At 39.5% G+C, this 20,845-nt stretch overlaps 1 protein-coding gene across 2 annotated transcripts in view; it reads right to left on the bottom strand.

Moving 5' to 3' along the window:
* The window catches only part of vwa8 (von Willebrand factor A domain containing 8), a 501,727-nt gene that overhangs the window by 197,212 nt on the left and 283,670 nt on the right, over window positions 1-20,845 (bottom strand). For both annotated transcript variants that reach the window (XM_073046008.1, XM_073046009.1), the window contains exons 21-22: window positions 18,531-18,607; window positions 2,897-2,972 (exon numbers count right to left, since the gene is read on the bottom strand). In XM_073046008.1, coding sequence (XP_072902109.1) covers window positions 2,897-2,972; window positions 18,531-18,607 — 153 coding nt within the window. The remainder of the gene's footprint in view (window positions 1-2,896; window positions 2,973-18,530; window positions 18,608-20,845) is intronic.

The raw sequence follows: 20,845 nt of genomic DNA, 5'->3' as shown, positions 1-20,845 counted from the left end.
AGATTCCTGTTCTGGCAGAATTTAAATCAACTAGCATAAATGCAGACACTATCCTGCCAACTTGGCACTGTGCCCCTCCAAATCCATAATCGCCTATATTCAGAAGTACAAAGCATCACTCACATGGAAATGCTCTTCACTCCCACCCCTTGCTTTGCCCCTCTTAAATCACATGGCATCCTGATAAAGATCTTTTACTGTTAATCCATTGTTTCAGGATCTAAGTTTTGGAATTCCCTCTGCAAGTAGCACTGTGGGAAGATATTCAGCCAAAATACTGCTGAGGTTCAAGCAGTCTCCTTCTCAAATGTAAAGGGATTTCATGCTTTCACATATGAAGTATTGGTTGAACAATTTCCAGTCTGAGGGAAAGCTGTGAATCTGGAAGGGGGAGAAGCAGGGAGAGAGGGAATGTTCCTCCCCTCAGATTCCCAGCGCTTTACTTCACCCCTCCCACTCTCTCTGTTTCACCTCTCACCTACCACCTTGCACTTCTTCCTTCACCCCCTCCCCCTGACTCTCTTGCTCTAACGTCTCATCTTTTTATCAAGTCTTAATTAAGGGTCTCAGACAACTGAAGGACAACTTTATCATTTACAGAACAATCAGTTTATGAACTGAGCAGCTAGAGAAAGTGGTTGAAGTTCAAATTCAAGGTCAAGGTCAAGTTTAATTGTGATTCAACCATCCCTGAATACCCATGGATACAGGCAAATGAAACAGCGTTCCTCTGGGGGCAAGGTACAAAACACATTACTCACAATTGGACTGAAGGACTATTGTAGGACTGTATAACTCTAAAGGGCTTTTTGTTGCTCAAGCATTAGTGCCAAGGCTTCAGCTCCAAACAGAGTTAATTAGGTACTATAATTTACCCCTTTTGTAGGTTAACAGAAAAAAAACACATGCAAAGGGGAGTTGACGGGTATGTGTGAGAGAGAGTAAGTTAAAGGAAAATGCAGAGATGGGATTACTTCATGGGGAGCTGCCATGAACTCAAATAGCTTCTTTGTGTGTGTCATTTCAAATCGTTTCTGCAACATTTTGTTCCAGCTGCTTGTTTTCAAAGTAAATGTTACCTTGATAACTTTGGTTTGCAGCCTGTAATTGTAAACACAGTGGATTCTGGTTAACTGGAGTACATCGGGATCAGTACATTTTGTCCCAATTAAGTAGCTGCCCCCATTAGCCAAAGTTTCATGGCATTAGTTAAAAAGGCATTAAAAAAAGACAAACTACCATTTAACTCAGTAACAAATTAAGTATTTAAATAAAATTCAGAACAAATTAGAACACTGTCAATGCTACTACAGTACTATAAAACTGCGTCAGTTCCTAATATTTATCAACGCTGGAATTCATCTAGTATACATGTTCTTTTGATTGAATGTAAATGAACAAAGTCAGTGCAGACACCAAATGCAGATAACGGACTGCTGTCAATGTTACTGACATTTACATCCTCCAAATCTTCATTTTAATTGTAACATTAAAGATGATTGCCGATACCTTCATATTCTTCGTAGTTCCTAGCCTAATGAAGGAGTGAAATTGTTTCATTTTCACTTCTGGCAGTTTCTGGCATCTTCAAGCCTGAATGCTTGAAACCACAGTGAGTACAACTGTTCTGAATTATCTTACTGCTTACTTCTCGTCAACTATCAGTGACAAAAAAAATCACTGCATTTTGAACACAAATGCAGACAACAAACTCAATTTAAAAACAGTTCGCACTAAGCACGGTGTAGTGTCTAATGGCCACACAATCTGACACTAGTTAGAAAACGTTCGGCAACAGTCTCCTGCATTAATCAGACAGCACAGTGTTCCAAATAAACAAAGGGAATCCTAGCTATTTTCTCCATTAGATTTTGTTCTTTAAGAGTTGTTCTAAATAAGTAGCTGTCCCAATTAACCAATGGCCCAGTTAACCAGAATCTACTGTACAGCTCCCCATCTATAAAGACTTCTTAAAAGCCATCCACATGTCCAAACTTTTAGCCATCTCTCTGATATCGCTTTATATGTCATAGTTTCTAATGCTGTTTTGTTCCTGAAAGGTATGTAAGGATGTTTGGAACAAAAAAAACCTGTAGATGCTGGAAATCTGAATCAAAAACAGAGAATGCTGGAAATACTCAGCAGGTCAGGCAACAAGGTTGATGTTTCAGTTTCAGTGGAGAGAACAGATGATGTGCAGGCAGAAGTTATCAAGGTAACAATTTGAAAATCAGTGGTTAGAACAAAAATGACATAGAAACAATTTGAAATATAACAAATAGAAATAGATGGACATAGTCAGATCTGAAAAAAAAACAGAAGTTGTCTAAGATATTAAGCCCCAAGGATAAAGAGGTGCTGTTCATTGAGTTTACGTTGTACACCACTGAAGCAATACAGCAGCTCAGAAAGCAAGCAAAGCAAGTGACTCTGAGGGCCACTCATCCAGACTTAATGGGGGCCCTCTGCAAAGTGATAATCTAATCTGTGTTTGTTTTTTCCAACATAGAGAACTCATTGTGAACCACAAGCACCACTAAATTGGAAAAAGTGAACTGTTACTTCACTTACAAGTGCTGGATGATGTGAAGCAAAGAGACAAAAGAGCAGGTTTTTAAACTAATTGTTGCCTGGAAAAATGCAAGTCTGCACTCTATCAGGCATTTTCTCTGTGCAACTTAACATACAATAGCTTTCTTACTTTTCTAATTCTGAAACAAATTTCTTCACCCAAAAGGTTATTTCTGTTTCTCTCCCCACTGATAGTGCCTGACCTGCTAAGTGTTTCTAGCGTTCTGTTTATAGCTGTTGTGGAGGTTGTTGCTCTCATCCATTTTATCTGAATCAGGAATGGGGACAGACTATTGTAGCTTATCTTAATTTTGTTAAGACTAACCAGAGGAGAATCTTCATACGTGATGACTCCATGTTGAACAGATGGCTGTAGAGTCAAACTCTGAACAGTGGTATCCCTGAAATAAAGTAAAATACATCTCAATTTCAAGTTAAAATATCAGATCTCAGTTTACAGACAACTCAGTTTTGTTACATCTTGACCAGTAACAAAAGAGATATACAAGAAGCTGCGATATTATGTATTATAATAGTAACTAGCTATATAGAATTGACAGACGCAGTATTTAAACAAGACAAAGATTGGATAAGTCTTTCAAAGAGCTGGCTCTGCCACAATGAGCTGAATTATGTGTTATACTGTACTTTGATTCTAAACATGCATTGATATTTTGTTAAGAAGAACTCAAAAGTTGATTTAGTAACTTATCCCATTCTCTACTAGTCATTGAGCACCTGATATCCAAATGTTGGTGTGAAATGTTGTAATCAATTGGCATGAAACAACATTCAAACAATATTTCCCTCCAGCAGACTAAGTCCAGTGGTTCTGATGTATGAAGGACCAGAAAGTTTACTTATTTATTTAGAGATACATTGTGAAACCAACCCAAAAAGCTGCACCCCCCCAGTAACCTAGCGACTCACGGGACAATTTACAATGACCAATTAACCTACTAACTAGTATGTCAATGGACTGTGGGAGGAAACCAGAGTACAGGCAGTCCCCGAGTTACGAATGTCCAACTTAGGGACAACTTCTACCTATGAACGGAGGGAGGAGAATGCCGTCCGCCATGTTAAGTCGATCACGACACCATCCACCATTTTAAGTCATTGTCGTTAACACTGTGTTGAATGTGTAACTTTGTATTTGGCTTAAATATTTCTTAGCAAGATTCACCCTGACCTCCCCCCCACTTTTCCAGTCAGCACCGCCCCCACTTGTCACATTTAACCTTTCTCAGTGCAGGTGGAGTTTAGGACCCGGAGCAGCACAAGACTGCTCGCGGGTGCTGCTGTATTTTTTTTATTAAATGCGATCATGAACAATAGCCCGATCAGAAATGCTGATCAAGTCAACTTGTTCCTAAAGAGAACTCTGATAGGCCAATCAGACGGTTCACTGCTGCTCAGTGATAGAACATAAAATCTGCAGCTTTCTGTTCCATTGACAGAAAACGATTGCGACTGAAAATAAAGTGGAAATAGTAAAGCGATTGGAAAGAGGTGAAACGCCATCGGTTATTGGAAAAGCTTTAGGCTACAGTCGGTCAACGATCAGAACAACTTTAAAGGATACAGGTAAAGGATAAAGGGAGAGAGACTTTGTGCTCAAAACCGCCCTCCAGATCCCAGTCAGTTCAGTACAACTGCGAAACGCAATTGCCAACGGCTCGGTAGCCAGATCAAATAACAGAGGACTTAAAGGGCATCCCTGTCGGGTGCCACGTTTAAGATCAAACGGTTGGGATTGCTGGGAATTAGTCAGAACTGATACAATTGGATGGGAATATAGTAACTTAATCCACTTAATAAAATTATATCCAAAATCATATTTTTCTAAAACCACAAATAAATAGTGCCACTCCATCCGATCAAACGCCTTTTCGGCATCAAGAGAGATAACACATTCAGGGGCCCCTGATGAAGATGAATATAGAATATTAAAAAGATGTCTAATATTGAAAGAGGGAAGGCGATTTTTAATAAAGCCAGATTGATCCTCAGAGATAATTAAGGGTAAAATAGTCTCCAGCTGATGATTTGTTACTTTTTATATCAAACCCCATCACCTCCTTACCTTTGTTGTTTTCACTTCTCAATAAATTTAGTCAGCTATCCAGATACAAACTACATAAGAGTGAACTTTTTCCGATAAATAAGAAAGCACAAGAATTAGAATTTCACAATCTCCCTTTTAAAGTAGTAAACAATTGTTTTACTTATCTTGATATTATCGTAACAAGGAACTGACTGTTCGATGAGAATTTCAATAATCTTTTAAAATTTACAAAACAGAGATTAGCACAGTGGTCACCTCTGTCCATGTCTTTAATTGGGCGAATTAATGTAATTAAAATGTATATTCTCCCTAAATTTTTATACTTATTTCAATCTTAACTTATATTTATTCCTAAAGTTTTTTTTGATTCTTTAGATTCTATTATCTCGTCAGACCTATGGAAGGGTAAACAGCCCAGACTCAATAAAGCTCATCTCCAAAAGCCTAAAAGAGAAGGTGGCTTGGCGTTGCCTAATTTTTGTTCATATTATTGGGCAGCCAATATTCGTAATATTATCTTTTGGTCCTACTTTTATAACCAGTCTGTTTGTCCAACATGGGTGGCAATGGAATTAAACGCTTATAAGAAATTATCTATTCCAGCTTTACTTGGATTTGTTCTTCCTTGCCTTGCTAATTGCCAAAATCTATTATTAATCCTGTAATCAGGCATACTCTGAGAATATGGGCTCAAATTAGAAAATACCATGGTCTTTATAGTTTTTCCCTCTCTAGTCCTATTCTATACAATCATTTATTTCAACCATCTATGCAGGATTCCACATTCCAAGACTGGTGTAGGAGAGGAATCAGGCGTTTTGAAGATCTTTTTATAGACAATCAGTTTGCGTCTTTATAGTTGTCTATAAAGTTTAATTTACCGAATACTCACTTTTTTAGATACCTTCAAAATAAGACATTTTATTAGCCCTTTAATACCACATTTTCCTGAACAACCTGATAAAAATGTTGTAGCCTTGTTTCTTCAATGAACCTCTTGGGCAAAGGCGTAACCTCTACTATTCGTGTTAAATTTATGATTCTCAGACGAGCCCCTTGTGATAAAATTAAAACTGCTTGGGAGCATGACTTAGGTTTTTCTTTGTCCGACAAGGTTTGGGATTCAATTCTTAAATCCATCAATTCAATCTCCTTATGTGCTTGCCATTGTCTCCTGCAGTTTAAAGTCGTCCACAGGGCTCATATGTCCAAAACCAAATTGGCGAAGTTTTATCCTGATATTAGTCCCTGGTGTGACAAATGCAAAGGAGGTGAGGCCTCCCTTTTTCTATTTGTATTGTGCCTGTCCTACTCTGGAAAAAGTTTGGAAAGATGTTTTTTAAACTTTATCTTCTATATTAAATTGTCATTTGGAACCTGATCCTTTGATCGCTCTTTTTGGTATTCTTCGAGACCCTGACAAGCATTTGACCCCGGCTAAACAACGAACATTGTCTTTTGCCTCTCTTCTAGCCAGACGAACAGTACTCCTTAAATGGAGAGATGTAGTTCCCCCTACCCATGCTCAATGGCTTAGGGATATTATGTCTTGTTTAGATCTCGAAAAGATTCACTACTCACTTTCTAATTCGGACATAAAGTTCCATAGGGCGTGGGGATCTTTTCTCGAATATTTTCATAACTCTCACCTAGATTGACAGGTGTTTGTTCTTTTTTCCCTTGATAATCAGACCCTACATTTCCAGCTTTTTTTTGACTTTTGTTTTTTTCTGATCAGGTAGCAGGCTGCCCCCCTTTTTTTAAATTACAATATGTAGTTCTGGGGTAATAGAAGTGTTTCTCATATAATGGTTGGCTTGGAGTTGGATAGATGATGGATTGGGTGCTTTTCTTTCTTTTTCTTTCCTTTTTTACTATGGGTGACTTGCTCATTTGTTAAGACATGTATTATTGTTATTTTTGTTTATATGGCAATGATCCTTCTATATATATTATTGATTTTCTTTTCTTCGTTGTAGTTTTGTAGAAAATTATAAATAAAATATTTTAAAAAAGGATAAAGTGAGAATAATGGAGCATGTGAAGGCCCTGCCCTGATGAAAGCTACAATTATTATTAAGCAACGCAGTGGTTTAATTATTGAAATACATACATTTCATAAGTGTTTTATATGCATAGAAAGGTAAAATATATACTATATATGAAGACAAACGTTTGACTAACTGACGCTAAATAATACTGGATGTACCTGTTCTGACCTACGTACAAATCTAACTTAAAGATGGACTCAGGAATGGAACTCGTTCGTAACCCAGGGACTGCCTGTACATGCAGGAAACCCATGCCCTCACAGGGAGGATGTATAAACTCTTTACAAATTATGCTAGAATTGAACTCCAAACTCAAGATTACCTGACCTGCAAGAGATCACGCTGACCGCTATGTAATCGTGGCACCCATAACCTGTCTAATTATTAAGTGTTAAATGCATTAGCCGCTTGCATCACTTGGAACTCCTTAGTATTGGTTCTGCAAATTGCTGGACTTTGCAAAATGAGATCAGGCCAAACGAGTCAAGAGTATCCAATTCATCTTAGAGGAAAAGAGCTCCAATACAACAGATTGCACAGAAACACAGCAAAGCGTTCCCACATCCCAGATATCTCGGTATGAACTGTTCATTATAGCCATTGAGTTCATGGCACCCAATCTCAAATCTGGATGTGACTTGTATCTGCAACAGCAATAGAGATTCCAGCACTTAAAGCTGACCACCTACCATGCCAGCAATTCTACAGAAAATTCTGCAAACCAATTCGCTGCGTAGAAGCCAATTGTTCAAATATCCTCACCTTTCACAACATTGTCCCTTTTGGCAGATTCAGATGGGAACTCTCAGTTAATAAAACCATAGGAAAACCATATCTCATTGGTACAATGTCCAAAGTGTTCAAAAAGAAAAACAATGCTGAGATCTTCCCTGCAGTACTTTATAACTATACTGCTTATCATGGCTGCACATTTGCTGATGGAATCAACCCAACATCCAACTACAACCTCTCTTGAGAAAATGCTGACGAGTTGCTTTCTCAGTTGCTGAAGTCAACATGTTTAAGGAGGGGAAGAGAGTTCCAGTGTTTTGGTGAAGGAACAATCAGTATGTTAGAACAGTACATGACTTGAACAGCAATTGTTTCCTTGCACCAACTAACCTCGTGAGATACAGAGGTTTGAAAAGTACTACTGCAGGAGCCTTGCTGAGTTTTTCCAGTTCACCTGGCAATGGTACACATAGAGGCTGTGACTTGTGGTAGTGGAAATATGAGTGCTTAGAGTAGATGTTGGGTACCAAGCAATTGGGATGCTTTGTACTGGATGATGTCAAGTCTCGAGGGCCATTGGAGGAGGACTCATCAAAACAAGCAACAGCATTCTATCACTCTGTGACTCATAGATGATGAAAGGATTTTCGGGTATCAGCTCGTGACTTATTACTAGCAAAATACCCAATTCCTGGCATGTTACCAACAAACTTCTACAGAGGTACTATTGAAAATATTCTAGGGTTTAGATGTACAAAGGGGAGGTAAAAGAGGTGGAGGAGTATCATTGCTGATCAGGGGTAGTATCACAGCTGCAGAACTGGAGTGCACTGCGGAGAGAGTGTCTCCTGAGTCAGTATGGATAGATGCCAGAAACAGGTAGGAATCAATCTACTGAAGAGTAGATTGGTAGGCAAATTTTGGAAAGACGCAGAAATAACACAGGGTTGTACCATGGGTAACTTCAACTTCCTGAATATTGTTTGGCACATCTTCAGTGCAAAAGGTTTAGATGGGGCAGAATTTGGTAGGTGCATCCAAGAAGGATTTTTGACACAATATATGGACAAGCTGACTAGAGGAGACACTATACTGGATCTGGCATTAGACCATGAACTTATTCAGGTGACACATCTCTTGGTAGGTGAGCATTTTGGAAAGAGTGATCACAACTCCCTGACAATTAGCAAAGCCTTGCACAGGGATAGCAGCAGACTGTGTGTGAAAGTATTTAATTTGGGGAAGGCGAATTATAACACTATTAGGCAGAAACTTGTGAGTGCAAATTGGGAACAGATATACTCAGGGAAATGTACAATGGAAACGTGGAAGGTTTTTCAGGAAGCACTTGCATGGGGCTCTGGATTGGCTTGTCCACTGAGGCAGGGAAAGGATGGTAGGGTGAAGGAAGCATGGTTGATAATAGAAGTGGAACATGTTGTCAAAATGAAGAAGGAGGCATTCTTAAGCGATTGGAAGCAAGGGGCAGACTACTGAGAATTATAAGGTACCCAGAAAGGAACTTAAGAATAGAATTAGGAAAACTAGAAGGGGACATGAGGAGGTCTTGGCAAGTAGGATTAAAGAAAACCTCAAGTAGTTCTACACATATGTGAAGAATAGGAAGATGACTAGAGTGAGAGTAGGACCAATCAGGGATAAAAGTGTAAACATGTGCCTGGAGTTAAAGGAGCTAGGTGAGGTCCTCAATGAATACTTTGCTTCAGTATTCACCAGTGAGAGGGACCTTAATGAATGTGAGGTCTTCATACAACAGGCTATTGTGCCAGAATATATCAAGGTTCAGAAAGGGGATGTCCTGGATCTTTGAAAAATATTAGGATAGATATGTTTCCAGGGAAAGATAGGATAGACCCCAGTTTACTACAAGAAGCAAGGAAAGAGATTGTTGTGACTTTGGCAATGATCAGTGCATCCTCACTGGGCACATGAGTAGTGAGGGTGGCAAATGTTCCTTTGTTCAAGAAAGGTAATAGAGATAATCCTGAAAATTATAGACCAGTAATGGACAAACTATTGTAGAGGATTCTTAGAAACATGACTTATGAGCACTTGGAGAAGCATAGTCTGATTATGGATAGCCAGCATGGCTTCGTGAGGAGCAAGTCATGCCTCATGAACCTCTCTGATTTTTTCAAGGAAGTGGCAAAGCAAAATGATGAAGGTAGAATGGTGCCTGTAGTCTATATGTATTTTACTAAGGCATTCTTCACGGTTCCCCATGATAGGCTCATTCGAAAGGACAGGAGCCATAGGATCAGGTGAAACTTGGTTGCCCACAGAAGGCAAAGCAAAGTAGTAGCCTGGAGGTCATTGCTGGTGGCATTCCACAGGGATCAGTTTTGGGACCATGCTCTGTGATATTTATAAGTTACCTGGATGAGGAAGTACATTAAAAGGGTGAGTTGGAAAGTTTGCAGATGACACAAAGATTGGCAGTGTGTGGATAGTGTAGAAGGTTGTTGGTAGCTACACTGATAGGATGGGCTGGGATGTGGTAGATGAAGTTCAATCCAGAAAAGCGTGAAGTAATTCACTTTAGAAGGTTGAACTTAAATGCAGAGTACAAGGTTAATAGTGGGATTCTTATCAGTATAGATCTTGGGGATCAGAGGGATCTTGAGATCCAAGTCCATAAGTCCTTCAAAGTTGCTGCACATTGATAACTATACATTTATAGAGCAATTTGAATACACAGAAACATAAAAAGCTGCATAAATAGTGAATTCATTCCAATATATCATTAGCACATCACTCCCTACCATCAGTAGTATCGACAGGAGACATTGCCTCAAGAAGGCAACATCTAGCATCAAATATCCCCACCATCTAGGCCATACCATCTTCACACAGCTACCAATGGACAGGAGGTACAGAAACCAGAAGTATCACACAACCAGGTTCAAAAACAGATACTTCCCTTCATCCAACCTGCACAAACCTCATCACCACCTCAGTACAGCAACACTATGACCATTATGCACTACAATGGACATTTTTGCTCTAATTGTGTTCTTGTTTAATTTTCTGTAGTTTATGTGATTAATTAATGATTTGTTGTGTTTCTGATGCTATATGCTTGTGATGCTGCTGTAAGTAAGATTTTCATTGTGCCACGCATATGTGTACATATAATAAATTTGATTTTGATTTGCAACATTTAGGTACTTCATCCAGCAGTTTCTCAATAGTGGCATTGTCCATGATAATCGATGGTGAGGTATCCAGCAACTGTAAAGTCAAAGGGTGTGAAGGCTCTCTTCAAGTGAGGATTTATTCACCGGGCAATTGTGTAGTATAGTTGCTATTTACAATTGGTTAGTTCGCACAATGGTTAATTCCAACTGCTACTGCTCAGGTAATGAATCATTCCATAAGTTGCAATCAAGACTGGATTTGAGATTTCACTGGCAAATAAGATAGGTATCCTTGTCAGATTCACATCTATGCCAAGATCATAGATCATAGAGTCAGAGAGAAGTACAGTACAATAACATGTTTCTCCAAATTCTCGTAAAGCCTGTTATTGTTATAGAACACTACAGCACAGGAACAAGTCTTTCAGCTTACCTAGTTCATGCCAAACCATTAATCTGCCTACTCCCATCAACCTGCACTGCTCAATCTTCTACGTTCTAAAGAATACAGTCCTACCTATTCAATCTTTCCTTATAACTCAAGTCCTCCAGACCTGACAACATCCTTGTACATTTTCTCTTCACTCTTTCAACTTGTTTACATTTTCCCTGCATGTAGATGACCAAAACTCCACACAATACTCCATAATAGGTCTTATACATTCCATCACCTGTACTCAATACTTTGATTTATGAAGGCCAATGTGCCAAAAGCTTTCTTTACAGCCCTATCTACCTGTGACACCACTTTCAAGGAACTACGTACCTGTATTCCAGATTCCTTTGTTCTATCACAGTCCTCAGTACCCTACTATTCACTGTGTAAGACCTACCCTTGTTGGTCCTACTGATGTGCAAAACCTCCGACTTGTTTGCATTGAATTCCACCTACCATTTTTTAGCCCATTTTTCTAGCCAATCTAGATCCCACTGCAAGCCATGATAGCTGTCCTCACTGTCCAGTATATCCACAATTTGGTGCCATCCACAAAGCTGCTGATCCAGTTAACCACATTATAATCCAGATTGTTGATACAGATATCAAACAACAAAAGACCCAGCACCGATCCCTGTGGCACACCACTAGTCACAGGCCTCCAGTCAGAGAGGCAACCTTCTACTAGCGCTCTCTGGCTTCTCCCACAAAGACAATGTCTAATCCAATTTACTTTCTCATCCTGAATGCCCACTGACTGAACCTACTCGACCAGCCTCCTATGCGGAACCTTGTCAAGTGCCTTGTTGAAGTCCATGTAGACAACATTCACTGACTTGCTTTCATCAACTTTCCTGGTAACTTCCTCAAAGAGCTCTATAAGATTGGGTAGACATGACCTACCATGCAGAAAGCCATGCTGACTATCCTTAATCAATCCACGTCTATCCAAATACCTTTTCTTACAATACCTTCCAATAATGCTCCCACAACTGATGTCAGATTCATTGGCTTATAATTTCCTGGTTTCTGTTTAGAGCATCTTTTAAACAACTGAAAAACAGTGGCTATCCTCCAAACTTCTGGTACCTCTCCTTTAACTAAGGATATTTGAAATATCTCTGCTATGGCCCTACAATTTCTACACTTGCCTTCGGTACGATCTTAGGGAACATCTTGTTTGGCCCTGGGGATTTATCCATCCTGATTTGCCTTAACACCTCCTCCTCGGTAATCTGTGCAGGGTCCGTGAATTTGATGTCGCTTTGCCTCACTTTGATAGACCTTGTATCCATCTCCTGAGTAAATATAGATGCAAAGATTACATTTAAGATCTCCGTCATCTGTTTTGGTTCCACACGGATTACTATTTTGGTCTTCCACAGGACCAATATTGTCCCTTGCAATCCTTTTGCTCTTAACATACCTGTAAAACTTTTGCACAGTACTGTATAATCTGTATAATGCATATACAAATATAGCTAAGGTGCCAAAGAGTTTTGCACAGTTCTGCAGTAATTTTATATAATGCACTGTACTGCTTCAGCAAAAAAAAATCATAACACATGATTCTGATTTGGGTCTTTATTGCAGACTGGGAGTGGGAAGGAGGCAGGGAGAGGGGAATCATAATTGGAAAAAGGGGAAGGGAGAAGAGAAGGAGTGGGAAGAAATAGAGAGACATTCCGTAACGGTCAATAAACCAAACGATCTTGCTAGGTGTCTCAGGGCAGGGTGTATCTGCACCCACGCCACCCCCCCCATCCCAATCGGACACTCCTTCTCTGCCACTTGTCCCACACCCCTCCTGCAGAACTCCATGCTCGCCATTCCCAAAATCCTTTGCTCCCGCCATATTTACAAACTCCCCTCCATTCCATGTTTACAAACACAGTACTGGGCAAAAGTCTTAGGTACCCTAGCTAGCTCTGTATACATGCCTAAGACTTTTGCACAATACTGTATACTTGAACAAGCATTTGGGAAGACGGTGGGAAGGATTTGCTGGCTGCTGTGGAGCTGCAGGTATTTTCTGTTGCCTGGGAACTTAGTTTGCAGCTGCATTTCTGATTTTGAAGTGGTCTAGGTTACAAACAGTTCACAGGAAAGGAACCCTACCGTAATCTAGAGAAGTTTTCACTTCATTAAAACTATGATTCATGATTTTGAACATCACTATTAAATGTCCTTTTAACATTCTCTGCTTTAAGGACAATAACCACAGTTTCTCAACAACCTTCCTCAAAACAGTTATCTCAGATGAAGTGCCATCCAAGTAAATCTCTCCACATTGATAATAAATTTACTTTCAACTTTGAAGACAAAGTACATATATATCACCACATACAACCCATTTTTTTTCTTGCAGGTATATTCAATAAAACTGTAGAAAAACAACCATAATATAATTAGTGAAAGGCCACCCAACTAAGGCATCAACAGAATGCAGAGAACAACAAACTGCAAACACAAGAAGAAATAATAATAATAATAATAATAATAATAATAATAATGTGGTCAACAGTGGGGAGGGCTTTACTCATGATGGACTGGGCCATTTCCTCTTCTTTTTGTAGCATTTCCTGTCCAAGGGCATTACTGTGCTTTCTTCATAATTGCACTTGCATGCTGGTAATCTGAAATGGAATTTAAGGTTGCTGACCCTCCAATGAGGACTGACTCATGGGCCTCTGGCTTCCTCCTCCTTAAGAAAATAATCATCTCTTTGGTCTTGCTAACATTGGGTTATGGCACCACTCAGCCAAATTTTCAATCTCCTTCCTATATGCTGATTCATCACCACCTTTGATTCAGCCTATTGACAATGGTGTTATCAGCAAACTTGAATATGGCCGTGGAGCTCTGCATAGCCACACAGTCATGAGTATAAAGCAAGTAGTGTACAGGGCTAAGCACACAGCCTTGTGGTGCAGCTGTGCTGATAGAGATTGTGGTGGAGATGCTGTTGCCAATCCAAAGTGACTGGGGTCTGCATGTGAGGAATCGAGGATGCAATTGCATAAGGAGCTTTTAAGGCTTATTGATTTGCTTTGAGGGGATGATGGTATTGAATGCTGAACTGGTGTAGTTGATAAGGAGCATTAGGGGTCACACTTTCAGAGCTAAAGTTTATAGGCTCATCCCCAGTCTTGAAGCTGGAACATTTCAGAGCAGTACAAAGTGGGACTGCACTGTCAGAGGTGTTGTCTTTCAGATGGGGGTAGAGATCAAAAAGTTTCATTCCAGTATCCGTGAAAATGCTTAACATTCAACTAATTAAAATCAGAACAGATTTGCTAACCAGTACTTCACCATGCTTGTTATGCATACATAATTGGAAAGGAATTTTATCTGGTTAAAAAAATGACTCTGTGGTATTCTGTATGACATTCTATCAATAGGACTGTAGTTCTTTTTTTGAGTTTGCTAATTTAAGATTCTAAAAGCCATTTATTATAGATTTTTTCCTTCTAGTCTTTCCAGTTCTGTCTCACAATTTTTCATTCCCTGGAGGTAGACCAGTCAGGCAAAATCTAAGTATCAGAAATAACTTCAGTGGGAATGCAGATAATGCTCTTGGTTATATTTAGCACAGCTGTGCTGCAGGTGTCCTAGTTCCATTTGTTATTGAATTACACTCTTCAACCTTGAATGTGTGCTTCAGTGATAGCAGGATTTTTTTAAAAATCCTATAACTGCAAGCCAGTAAAATAGTAGTTGTTCAAAATATTACTCATCAAAATCTGCAGTCAAACCTGAATTTAACTCTGAAAACCAGAAATAATCTATGAAACTTCAAAGTTCAAAGTAAATTTATTATCTAAATAAATACTATTTGGTTCATGAACCAACCAGCATCATCAAATCACTAGAGTTTAGCAATACCATGACCACTTTGATCAGTCAGCATTTTTTTAAAAAAAATTCTAATTATGTATTTTCTTGTATAAATTACATATAATTTGTTTTTTTTGTGAATGCTACTTATCTGACACTATGTACCTGTGATGCTTCTGCAGGCGGGTTTTTCATTGTACCTCTGCATACATGTGTAGCCTCCGTGCCCCCAGTTGACACCTGTTCCCCTAGGGTAAACCGCCGTCGCCCCGCCAGTAGTGCAATACCTCTGTGCAAATACGGTGTAATGCCCCCCCCCCCAGTACACGCTCATAAGACAAATACCAGACAATACCCAAAAGCGAGTAAATAATTGCAACTTCATAGTGATTTCTTAATGATGGGTTAGTAGAAACAGATAACCACTGTCTGAACCGCCGACGTCCAGTATCCATTGCCCTGGAACCGCTGCCCGCTCCACACACGTCCGTCACATCGCTTTCCTCCCGAAAAAGACCACGAACTCCCGCTCAGCTTACACAGACAAGACAGCATAACAATTCTCCATTGGTTAGTTTTCCCCTTATCGATACCCATAACCCAAACATATGAGACACAAGATCTCATTACAGCATTACAGAGAAGCCATTTCATTATAAAATACAGAGAAGCCATTTTGTTAGCCTGAACAGTTAACACCACAGTAGTGGTACTGAGAACCCTACATATGTACTTGTGCATACGACAACAAATCCAACGTGACAGTGACATGATTGATAGATCAGTGTGGATATATTGTCCTATGGATAAGATGCATTGTGTGGCAATCAACAATGTGAGAATTTAAAATAAATTTATGCTCCTTTTGCTGTTTGAAGTTTATTTCATGTAGTGATTGCATAGCTCTGGGGTCTTGTGAAAATTTTGAGGACTTCTCACATGCTTGGTACAGACTGGCTCCACATCATTTATGAAACTCTAATGCAACCTATTCCTTGGTGCCTCAAACCAGTTGGGGTGGTGTGTAGGGTGTGTCAAGAGAGATTTCTTCTTCACTTTCATTGATTTCCTTTCCTCCTTCCAATGGCAAGACGTTCAGGTCACATTAGGTTAGGACAGTGCTTGGAGAGGACACTGCAATGAGAGCGGCAACTAGCTAGTGGATTAAAATGACCAACGCATTGTGGTTGGTCAGTAATAGTGTGGATGTTATCAAGCGATGGTGCAGGTCATTCAATAGCTAGCAAGGCAGGAATCAACAAAGGGATTTAGAGATATATTGTACATGATTGCAACCAGCTGGATGTGCACAAGTTGCTTGCCTGTTGATTGGTGTCAAATGAGTACACAGTGTATTCTGGCATCAACTGTGCCAAGGCCAGTTCCGCTGAATAACCCAACTAGCATTACTCCGAGTACATTTCAACATTGAAACTTTGCTGCTAGGTTCCAAAGAGTTTTGAGTAAACTCTGCCACAAATATCTGCACTGTGGCTCCATGTGAATTTACATAGACAAGGAGTCTAGGAGATTCACTTTCAGAACAGAGCACATGTATTAGAAATAGAAAATACTGGGGCTATGCAGCAACTCATGCAGAATCTGTGGAAGGAGTTAACATTTTGGGTCAAAGATACCTTGTCAAAATTGTTCTGATAAAAGATGATTAATTTGAAGCATTTATTTCAAATTTTACATATCTGTAGTGTTTTTTACTTTTCTAGACAAATGCAAATTGATGTTGCTCACAAACATCACCTGCTCCTCATAAGTATGGTCAATCTTTTATTCAGGATAAGGTAAGAAAATGGCAACTTAGATTGTCATTTAAGCAAAGAGTTGTGAGTTCTGCAGTATTCCTGGAGGTTTGAACTTGTGATGTTCTAACCCATTAAATAAGATCAAGAATGACAGAAATAACAGTGGGAGGAGGAGGAGGGAGAAACATAAGCGTCAGGAGAGGTTCCTTCTGTGGAGAATGAGATAGAGTTAATGTTTCAGGTATATGATCTTTCATATGATTGGCAAATATGTGCCATAAAGTAGCTCTGAAACCCAGATGTTAACATAACTTATCCATAAGCTGTAAGAAAGAAGATCAATTGAGTTTATTATGTAGCCACTCAGATTTAGCTGCAAGTTGCACTTAGTTCAAAACAAAGTACCGTATACACTGTATTTTGAAGCCAACAACCATCAAAGAAGCTAGTTCTCCACGCAATTCTATCTGATCTGTAGCATAACAAGGCACAACTGAACATACAGTGTGCAGCATAGATTGGGCTACAACAACATCCAGCTATGGTGCTAAAAGACTGTGTAATGCTTCACTAAATGCAGTTGCTGGCAAGAGCTGGTGTGTCTGCATAGCACTCAAAAACCTTCCACCCAGCATTAACTGTGAAGTTGCAAATATTCCTTTGGTCCGTTCTAAAGGTACAGGAAATAGTTGACAATCTTGTTCTTGCCCACTCACCATGTATAAAGAACAGAAGTATCCATGATTTATGGGACTCCTCCCTCATAAGTGTAGTCAAGTATACAAACACTATAGGCCTGAATTCATTCCATATATGATACACTGTTAAACTGCATTTACTGCATTTATTACTAATTCTGAATTTGCAACAACTCAGTCATGTAGTTATTACAGCAGTGTAATAACTCAGCACTCCCCCAGCACTCTCAGTCATCAAGTAAAGAGCAGAAACACAATGGAACAGCATCTTTTCCTGGATGCATCCTCATCTGACATACCATTATTCTCTCGTTGTCTCAATCAAATTTCTGGAATTCTACACTTAACCCCAATTGTGAGGCTACCAAATGACTGCAGGACTTCCATAAAAAACTCCACCACCATTTGCCCAAGATACAAGCCTTGATAACATTGTAGAAATTCAGAGAATAATGCATTTAAACTAGCATAATATCTGTATTGTTCATGAACAATAATTACCTCTGAAAGAATTATTTGGTAAATAGTCTCTTAGTTACAACAAATATGTCCATTGGTTAAATGAGCAATTACATGGCTAGGGCATAATGAAATTACTACATTTTAAACAGAAGGACCTAAGGATCTGTCTAGGCACCAGTCACAGGAAGATAAACTTTATACATCTTTACATGGGATGATATCCAATGGTTCCTTTACTGAAACAGACCTCCCTCCAACTCCATTTTGGTTTGAGGTATACACGACAGATCAGTTTATAATTGGATAATTTATCTATTGAAGGAAAACTATTGGCTAAGACTTCAGGGAGAAATCCTTTGTGAGATATTTACTGCTTCATCTTACAGATGGGACGATAAATCAAGGTCCCAGATATTAAGATGTCTACAGCACTTTTCAAAGAATGTTTTCACTGATATTCATTCTTCATCCAAAATTGTCACACCTTATTACATTGCTATTAGTAGGGCCTTGCTGCGTGTAACTGGCTGAATGTTACTTACAATTCTTGAGCGCACTTCAGGAGTAACTTCATTAAACAGACATAAAGTATTTAAGTTATCAAAGGGAGTACATAATCCACTCTACAAGTCTTTATACAGAGCTCCAGAACAAGAAATACAGTATGAGGGCCATTCTGGATTAAACAGTAGAAGTGGTACTGTATGTCTGCAATAATTCGTAAAACTCATTATTGAAACTTTCCAGTCAGCAATACCTGTGAAGCTGTAAATATTCTCTGGGTCTGTTCAAAAGATGCAGGAAATGGTCAACAATCTTGTTCTTGCCCACGCCCTATGTATAAAAAATACAAATATCGTTATGTTTTAACTCCAAGGAATTATGTCACTACCTAATTTATTATTGAATACAAACACTAACAGCAAGATTTAATTGGCTGTGACATCAATTGACTTCGGCATGATGTGTAAGTAACTAATAGAGAATTTATAAAGTAACCGTTTGAATGATGCATCTCAGTTACGGAGTGGTCTTGTCAAACTCAAGGCCCGCGGGCCAAATCCGGCCGGCGGTGGAATTATCTTTGGCCCGCGAGATAATATCTAATTACTATTAAAGCTGGCCCCAGTAATCGAAGCGCCTATGGCGTATGATATGGCTAATGCTGAGTTTATTCAGGTACCAGGTTTTCAGGGTTTTTAGTGTTTATTCGGCAGTCTTGCTCGGCAGTCTTCTTCATAAGAAACGGAATTTGTAAAGTGAAACACTTTGTAGTTATAGCAGAGACTGAGACACATGAGAGCAGGCTGAAAAAACGGAGGCAACGAAAGCTGCGTTCGCACGCGTCCGACTGATCCGGCCCGCATGAAGCTGCATTTTGCTCAATCCGGCCCGTGACCTAAAATGAGTTTGACACCCCTGATGGTAATCATTCATGTTAAAAACTTTATGGTCTACCCTGAAGTGTGGGCTTGAACCAGGTAGGTGGAATAATTGGATGGTGAAGATAAAGATGGAGTTGAGATCAGGATCTCAATGTCTGGCAGAGCTCAGGGAAAATTGTTTGGTCCCCAGGGATTAAGAGGTGAGATAACATGGTCAGTATGGTTTGGGGAAATGGAAACTTAAAGGTAGTATGGTCTCAAACCAGCGCAACACTGGTGACAATGGTTGCTCATGATACCACTTGAACCAATTTCTCCCACATTGCTCCTAAGGGCAACTGAGAGGATCCTAACTACAGCATCCTCTCTGCTAGCTCCAGTTACCTGTGTTCTGCCCATAACCATCCAAGCCCTTCCCCTGCATGTACCAAATCAAATGCCTCTTAAATGACACAGTTGTGGACACCTCGACCACCTTCACTTGTTGCTCATTCTATGTACTCACTACTCTCTATGCTAAAAAGTTACATTTTAAATCTTTCCCTTCTTGTATCTGTACTTTCTAATTTTGGACTTCCTAACCCTGATCAAATGACCTTATCCGTAACCTGCATAATCTTATAAACTTCTGGAGATCACACCTCATTCTTCCACACTCTAGGGAATAAAGCATGGCTCTCCTTGTAACTCAGACTCTCTAGTCCAGGCCACACCTTCATAAATCTCTTTTGCACCCACTCCAGTCTGACAATGTCCTTCCTAAATCAGGGTGACCAAAACTGTATACAATATTTCACACGCGATCTCACTAGTGACTTATATAACTGGAACATTAAGTCCTTACTCCTAAACTCATTGTGCTGACTGATGAAGGACAACATGCTAAATGACTTCTTCACCATCCTGTTTACTTGCACAGAGAGGTTGATGTATTTGGAATGCTTTTGGTCTTTTTCCTTGTGTGTTGTTTAGAACTGTCTGTATATTTTAAGGGCTGAGACCGATGTAAGGAATGCGTTGACCAAAGTTTACCTCATATTTGGAACGTCTATGTGAAAATAATGTGGCAGCTTCATGGATACAAAACAAGGAAAAGATTGGTTACAAACTACTGTACTCCAGCGGCATTAAAAAGGACCAAAGTGTGTCTTTGGACACACAAAATGCACACGAGAGGATGGAGATCCCCATAATAATCATTTAAAGAACATGAATCTCAGGAGTAGGTTTGTATGCACCCAAACCTACATTCTAAAGCTGTTACATACTGGTATGTTTCAGTACAGTGGAAACTACAGTCTAGAAGCCAATAGCACATCATATTACCTGGCACAAAATCACAAAGCCACAGTAGCACCAACAATTTGCATTCATTTACAGTGGGTGGTCACCATATGATGAACAACTGGAGCATTTTGGGGGTCACTGCCTGCAGTGGCCCAGCAGGAGGTGCCAAACCAAAGTGCAACAGAGTAAAAATAGTTGCCTATTTGAAGATTACTTCCAACTAAATTTCATTGATCTTGTTTCCAGTGAAGCCTGAGATGATTAGGGGAAAATATAGTTCCAGGTTTCCATACTCTTTGGGTGAAGGTCTTCCCAATACCAGTTCCAAATGGTTCATACGCCCATGTCTCTTTGGTCATGTTAATTTGCACATGTACCTGATTTAATGTTCAGTGAGCTT

The sequence above is a fragment of the Hemitrygon akajei genome, chromosome 5 (genome assembly GCF_048418815.1).
Source record: "Hemitrygon akajei chromosome 5, sHemAka1.3, whole genome shotgun sequence".
In the NCBI taxonomy this organism is placed as follows: Eukaryota; Metazoa; Chordata; class Chondrichthyes; order Myliobatiformes; family Dasyatidae; genus Hemitrygon; species Hemitrygon akajei.
Note: the sequence above shows the minus strand (reverse complement) of the source record. Positions and strands in the feature narration are given on the sequence as shown.